This window comes from Kryptolebias marmoratus, linkage group LG2 (genome assembly GCF_001649575.2).
Source record: "Kryptolebias marmoratus isolate JLee-2015 linkage group LG2, ASM164957v2, whole genome shotgun sequence".
Lineage (NCBI taxonomy): Eukaryota > Metazoa > Chordata > Actinopteri > Cyprinodontiformes > Rivulidae > Kryptolebias > Kryptolebias marmoratus.
The window spans coordinates 2,253,460-2,260,951 of record NC_051431.1 but is presented as its reverse complement, the minus strand read 5'-3'; the positions used below and the strand labels follow the sequence as shown (position 1 = coordinate 2,260,951).

At 50.2% G+C, this 7,492-nt stretch overlaps 1 protein-coding gene across 3 annotated transcripts in view; it reads left to right on the top strand.

Annotated features, from left to right (window-relative positions):
• zc3h4 (zinc finger CCCH-type containing 4) overlaps positions 1–5,480 on the top strand; it is a 13,518-nt gene extending 8,038 nt beyond the window's left edge. For 2 of the 3 annotated variants that reach the window (XM_017436293.3, XM_017436296.3), the window contains exons 9-14: positions 387–498; positions 609–718; positions 811–1,277; positions 1,521–1,819; positions 1,909–2,157; positions 2,468–5,480. In XM_017436293.3, the coding sequence (XP_017291782.1) occupies positions 387–498; positions 609–718; positions 811–1,277; positions 1,521–1,819; positions 1,909–2,157; positions 2,468–4,125 (2,895 nt within the window). In that variant the 3' untranslated portion in view covers positions 4,126–5,480. The remainder of the gene's footprint in view (positions 1–386; positions 499–608; positions 719–810; positions 1,278–1,520; positions 1,820–1,908; positions 2,158–2,467) is intronic. The other variant, XM_017436295.3, reaches the window with a different exon arrangement.
• Positions 5,481–7,492: the final 2,012 nt, after the last annotated feature.

The following is a 7,492-nucleotide window of genomic DNA, read 5'->3' as shown; positions in this document are numbered from 1 at the left end:
TGGCTTCGGTCGCTGCTCCTGCACGCTCCCGGCATTCTGATGTTAACAGGAAGTGACGTCACGTGTCTTCTTCCTGAGTTATTTGGGGTTATTTTGTATTCCACGCTACACAAACCCACAAAGAAGAGACTAGACTGCAGAAACGGTGGCGAATCACTTCAGAAACAATAAATATTGGGTTAAAGTTGCGGGAAAGTTGCAGTGTTTTGGGCAAAGTTGCAAAAAGTTGTGATTTTAACATAGCAAAATCCTGGAGGGTCTGATTTATGTGATAAAGCAGTTATCAGTTTAGTAATAGTCATAATATTTACACTGAAAACCCTGAAACTGTTTATTTATGGGCTGACAGTCATTAAAAGATGCTGAAATTTGTCTCCAACCACCAGGGGGACCACTGTAACTTCAGCCACGACATCGAGCTGCCGAAGAAGAAGGAGCTGTGTAAATTCTACATCACTGGGTTCTGCGCCCGAGCCGACCATTGTCCTTACATGCACGATATCCTTTATTTCCTCGTTGTTTGGGATTAAAGCCCGAAACGAAGTTACATCATGCGTTAAAATATAAAACGTCTTTCTGCATCTGTTCCTCCTTGACTCTCACATTACATGAGTTTCCTTGTAAGCTGTTCCACACCACGGGGAACTGTGTGAACGGAGACGAGTGCATGTTCTCCCACGAGTCCCTTAACGACGACACTCAGGAGCTGCTGAACAAGGTGGGACCCTATGACCGTCTCGTTTCCTCAGAAGGTTTAGGCGTCCGCGGTTGTCTGTAGACGCTCAGTTCCTACGTCTCTTTGTTCTGCAGATGCTCGCTGAGGACGCAGAAGCTGGAGCCGAGGATGAGAAGGAGGTGGAGGAGCTGAAGAAGCAGGGGATCAACCCTCTTCCTAAACCGCCTCCTGGAGTTGGCCTCCTCCCTACTCCTCCTCGGCCCATTTCAATGGACACCAACCCAGGGGTGGGGGATTTTGGTGGACCTCCAGCTGGTGACTTTGGGGGTCATCCTGGACCCAACCAGGGTCCTATGGTGGGCAAAGGTCCAATTCCACCTCCCGTCCCCGGGCCGAACCCCAGCGCTAGTCCCCCCGTCATTGGTCCCGATGGAAGTCCCTTCCAAGGTGGGCCTCCCCCGAACCCCGCTGGACCTCCTCCCCACATGGTCCCCCCACCTCCAGGTGGAGGAGCAGGGAGCTGCGGGGGGAAGAAGATCCCCTCCTTGTTTGAGATTAAAGTCCAGCCGACGGGACAGCTGGCTCAGAAACTGGCTGTCAGGTAGGAAGTTTTTATATTCAGCGTTTGAAAGCGTTACCAGAATAAAGTTCCATACTCCACAATAAAAGCTCAGTTTGCTTCAACAATACAGATAATAAATTTACAGACATTTTGACGTCTTAAAGGGATTACAGATCAACAGAGAGATGAGTTCTGGGAGATTCTTCTGTTCCTTTTTAAATAATTTTGTGTCTGAATGTTTAAACAAATATAATCATTTGATGATCAACTCCTTTGTGCCAGCAGCCAGACTCCCAGTCCAGGCCAGGCTCAGACCGCACCTCCTGGACCACAAGGGCCCCCCGGTGCTGCCCCGCCCCGCTTCCCTGCCCCTCCAGGCATGATGTCCCCTGACATGGGCTCCGGCGTTGGCGCGACCCCGGGGGCCTGTGGGCCGCCCATGATGGGAGGGTTTGCACCCGGTGACGGTCCTCCTCATGGAGCAGGCATGCCTCCCGGTCCTCCTCAGGGGGGGGGAAACTTCTTCAACAACTTCTACAATCAGCCGGACGACATGCCAATGGAGGGAGTGGCGACAGAAGGTGAGAATGATTCGACAAAAAACACGAGATGATCGCAGAGACATCCGATGGAACGGTGCTCAGCACGACTACTTCCTGTTTCCTGTCAGGCGACGGCTTCCAGGGTTTTACTGGGATGGACGACCGAGGAGGAGCGGGCGACTTTAATAACCACTCAGGCGGCCAGGAAGGTTCGGCTAATGGATCCTCGGCCAATCAGGGAGGGATCTCCGTTCCCGACTTCCTGCCTCCGGCTCAGCGTGTCCTGTTCATGAGGATCCAGCAGAAGCAGCAGGAGGAAGAGGAGCGAGCTCGCAGGATGACCGAGGGCGGAGCCGACAAGGGTAAAGATGTGGAAGGTAAAAAAAAACGTGTTTAATGTGTCAAATGTTCCTAATTCACACCGAGTTCGTGCTGCTTGCACATTTACTCCAATATGGATTCATTTTCTTACAGTAAAGTGCAGCAAATCTTTATAAATCAGGATGTGTGGTTTTATTTCTTCATATAAAGTCAGGGTTCCTTTCCAGAAACCTGTAGAAATTTAGATCTTTATTTCTTAGAAAATGCAGCAGGTGACAGTCTTAAATGTCCACTTTCAAGTTTCTTTATTTTTTAAACCGTTTTCCCAACAGTCAGCAGAACTTTCCTAACATTTAATATTTCTAGGTGACTCGGGGAACTGGTACTCCAGTGAGGATGAGGATGGCGGTGGCAGCGTGACCTCCATCTTGAAGACGCTCCGTCAGCAGACTCAGGCTCCTCAGAAAGCTGACCTCCACCCGATCGACCCCCGACTTCAGAAGGCCGCTCCTGCCGGCCTCCCCGCTCGCCCGGCAGACCCCCGATTGGCTCGGGACCCCCGCCTGGCCCGCGCCGTCGACTCGGCTCAGCACCCGGACCCGGCTCAGTCCACGGCGGGTCCACCTTCCTCCGGACCGCCCGCAGACCCGAGATTAGCCAGGATAGCCGCCTCGTCAGGACCCACCTCCCTTTCACCTCCTGCGTCGAAGTCAGAGCCTCCTCTGATCTACAAACCGCCGCCGCTCACAGCCCCGGCAGCGGAGGAGGAGGAGACGGAGCGGGTTCTGAGGGACAAGCCTGTCCCGATTCCTCTGGACCCGCTCATGGGCATGGCTCTGAGGGACCCTCGCTCCCAGCTGCAGCAGTTCAGCCACATTAAGAAGGACATTGTTCTCCACACGCCAGCCTTTTCTAAAGCCATCACCTGGTCCCCTGAAGATCTCCTCCCACTTCCTGTTCCTAAACAGGACCTCCTGCCACTCCCCCCAGGCATCCCCCCTGTGTCCACCCTGTCCCCCTGTCTGTCCAGAGCTCAGCAGCAGTCTCCCCCCTTACAGCTGCCTCCCTCGGTGGACCCCCCCGTGTCCTCCTCCTCCTCCTCCCTTCCAGACTTTGAGCTTCTGTCTCGTATCTTAAAAACTGTGAACTCGAGCCCGTCCCAGACGCCATCCCCCCCTCACCTACCCACCCCTGCTGCTCCGGCGTCACTGCTGGCCCAGCCTCCCCCCGTGACTACCTCACCTGCAGAAAAACCTGTCGACCCCCGCGTCGCTCGTAAAACCCCATCCGACCCCCGCCTCCAGCCGCAGAAGTCGGCGCTGAAGCAGCCGTCAGAACCGACGCCGGCTCCTCCCGTTCCGGCTGCACCTCCAACGACAGCAGCTGACTCCTCCCCTCCCACCATCGCCCCCTACGACCCGAGGCTCCTGTCCTCGGGAGGAGCGGGGCGCGGTGTGGGTGCCGGGGCACCAGGGGGAGCCAGCGTGCTGAGCACCATCAGCCTGTACGACCCGAGGACTAACAAACCAGGAAGCCCTGCTTCCAGCGGCGGCTCCAACAACTCCCCCACCTCGGCCGGCGCCGAGTCCAAACCCAGCGACTCCATGGCAGGCAAACCCAAATCCAAGGAGCCCCTCTTTGTTCGGAAGTCTGCGCTGGACCAACCGGAGCCGGAGAAAAGCGGAGAGCAAGGCACCGATCGGTATAACAGCTACAACCGGCCGCGGCCGAAGCCCGCACCCTCACCTAACTCTACGGCCCAGGCGGGGCCGGGCCCCGCCGCTGGAGGTCAGAGCGCCCCAGGAGCCTCAGCTGCAGACCCAGGACCCGCAGGAGTCCACAACCTGCCCGTGCCCTCGCTGTTCGGCGTCGTCAAACAGGCCGCCAAACCGGGCGGGACGAGCAGCCCCTTCGGCGGGAACAGCCCGGCGCAGTCCGACCCCGCCGCCACCGAGCAGGACAACGCCTCCCTGAAGGACGTTTTCAAAGGCTTCGACCCCACAGCCTCGCCGTTCTGCCAGTGACCCGACCCGGTCCAGGGTCCCGGATCCAGAGTCCCGGATCCAGGGTACCACTGGTCCATTTGGGTTCTTTTAAGGTTCATGGACGCTGAAAAATCTAAACAAAATCAGTGAAAAATCTGAGAGTGCACTGCAGCAGCTGCCCCTCACACACACACACACACACACACACACACACACTCTTCACCACAGTGTCGTGGACTGAGATTATCAGACAGACTCTTGTAATGAGAAGCGTTTAAAGTTAGATTTCTATTTTAAACAAACTTATTGATGTATAAAAAGATATATTCTCTTGTCTCAGACAGAAGAACGTATAAAATTAATCTTTTAGCTTCACATCTTTTTTATTTCATTTCCTGAACTCAGTTTTTGTTTTGTAAATTATTTTATTTTTAAGCTGTTTGTTCGAGGATCGACCGTTTCCATCTCTCTTCTCACCTCAACATGCCTCCATTTAGTTTTTTTTTTTTAAATCTAATTTAAACTTCTCCGAAGCGACTCATAAAATAAATCCTCATCGTCGCTTCTTCAGAAACGTGATTTTTCTTCTTCTTTTTATGTTTTTGGAAAGAGAGATAAATATCCTAACAAACAGTAAATCTATATTATGTGTGATTTATTTTTTTTAGTATTTATTTTTATACTTCTGTGCACTGTCAGCCTGTGTTCTTTGAGGTTTATATTCTTATTTTAGCTACACTAAAGCTCTTTTCTTTCACGCTGCCTTCGTTTGCTGCCCGATCCTTTCTGTTTCATCGATTCTTCGTGGTTAGTTTTGAAAAACAAACTCGCTGCTCGGATCGAACCGTCCGTCGCGTCGGCGGACCCTCAGACTTTAGGTCCCGATCAGAATCATAAGTTGAAGTTGCAGCTTCCGGTTCGAGCGACAATCAGAAAGTCGGACTCGCGTCTCGGCCGTGAAGGAGTTAGGGTTCGAGCTGCGGATGCTTCAGGATCCGTGGATCCGTGGCTCGTCTCCTCACAGATCCAGGACCTCCGAGGAGACGCAGTCGGCTCGTTTCTGGATCTGTAACTGCGAGGCTCTCAGGATTGTGTCTAAATGTTGATCCTTTTAATTTATTTCTCTCCTCCTTCTTTCTTTTTCTACCCGGGTCCTCGCTCGGCGCCGTTTCACCTGAATCATGCTGGATCTGGGATGTCCGCTCGGTAACGGTGGAGGAGATCCTAATTGCTCCACTTATAACGAACATCAAACTTCTTCTTCTTCTTTTTGTAATTTTTCCCCCTTGTTTTGTAAACTTGACCAGTAAAATGAGGAGTTTTCTAACTGCACTCTGTAGGTGAGGTTGTACGTATTTAAATAAAGTTGATACATCATCAACCTCTAAAAACTATTATTTTCTTTTTGTGTTTTTAAAACCTCTGTTCGGATCTTTTGACCCTACAGAAAACACTTGTGTCATAAAATACCTGAGGTAAAACTTACAGCTTTTAAATAAAATGTGTTTCTGGTGGTAGTCACTGAGCCTACTGCTGGTTCCGTTAAAAGACTGTTCAGATGTGAAACAAAATAAGCAGCTCCATCGTGAATAATGTTCTCCAACCTTCAGCTGCTGGACGGCACAAAACGTAGACAGAATTTAGAAAAATAATAAAATAAAACTTTAATGGAGATCAGTGGGTTTTTGGTAAAACCAGTTTGGAGTTTAAACAAACCACAGAAGGTTTCTAACTCTAAAACTCTTTCAGATCAGACATGGAACCGTAGAAAAGTTTCTCCTCTTCCAGCTGGTATCGCTTACTCTGCCGTAGGTTTCGCCGTTTCCTCCTCAGCCCCCCCCTCCAGAAGAATCGAGCGCCCGCCCAGGCTTCCATTTTGGCTCAAAATATTCTCTTTAAAACCAGAAGTGACGGCTCGTTTTTTTTTTTCCAGCGACTGATAGTTTCTGTTCACCTCAGGAAGCGACAGACACAGGTGTGTGGTTACCATGGTGACCCTCGGGTCTCTTCAGACGCAGTTTATACGCCCAAAGAAAAGCAGCTTGATGTTGGATTGTTCTGCGATAACGATTTATTTTATAAAAAATTTAACTTTTCTTTGTTCTGTCGTCACGTCGGCATCAACAATTAAACTGTTAATCATCTGAAGGTGTTTTTTTATTCGGGAGGCGTGACGGAGGCCTTCTGGCTCCGTGGATCGGGATCAGCGCCTCGGCAGCATGAGCCCGTTTCCTGGTTCACCGTGATCCTGCGATGACTCACTTCCTGTTTCCCTCCCATCCTGCAGCGCTGGCTCCATCCTGTACCTCAAAGGCTTCCTACCTCTCTCACACACACACCCTCACCCTCACACATACACTCACACCGACACACCCACACACACACCCTCACACACACCCTCACACACTCACACACACCCACACACACACCCTCACACACACACACACACCCTCACACACACAGTCATGATCTATTTTTTTCCTGCATCAAAACATTCGGCTCAGATCTGCTTTAAACTGTAATATTTGTAACTTTTATACTTTTTGAATAATTTAACTTTATTTAAAAGTTTCCTTCAGAAACGTCATCGTCTGAAACCTGCTAAATTATTAGGAGCTGCTGTTGTGTCAGCTTTAGCTTTTAGCTCGGGTTTTGTTCATTTCAGCTGTTGTTTAGCTTATTTTTGCCTGTTAGCTGAGGTTTTGCTAAATTTACTTTTTGCTCCCGTTTAGTTTTAGCTTTGACAGTTTTGTTCATAAAAACTTTTAGCTGCTGAAATGCTTATTGTTGCTTTAGCTACATTTTAAATCATTTTAGCTCTTCATTAACGTTTTGGTGCATTTAGCTTTTAGCTGCTGTTTTGTTAATGTTCTCTTTCAGCCGTTGCTTTGCTAAATCTGGCTTTTGATTTGATTTTGCTTCGTCAAATTTTAGCTACCATTTTGGTATTTTTACCTTTTTTCTACCCTCTTGCTAACTTTTATCTTTTAGCTTTCGTTTTGGTATTTTTCAGTTATCAGTTTCGGTTTTGCTTGTTTTAGCTGCTGTTTGGCTATGTTCAGCTTTGTTCTGCTTGTTTCAGCTTCAGCTCTCCTGATCTTCGGCTGATAAGCAGCCGATTCTCTGCTGTTTCTGTTTCTTTTCCCGCCTTAATCTGCTCAGGTGTCGTTCAGGAAGGCTGCCTGCGGCGGCGTCTATTTCTGGAAGACCTGATCCTCTTAGAGGACTTCAGCTGAGACTGAGGCGGGACGGGACGGTTCTGCAGGGCTGGTTCCTCAGGGCTGGTTCCGCAGGGCTGGTTCCTCAGTTCTGGTTCTGCAACGCTGGTTCATCAGTTCTGGTTCCTCAGGGCCGGTTCTTCAGGGCTGGTTCCTCAGTTCTGGTTCTGCAAGGCTGGTTCCTCAGG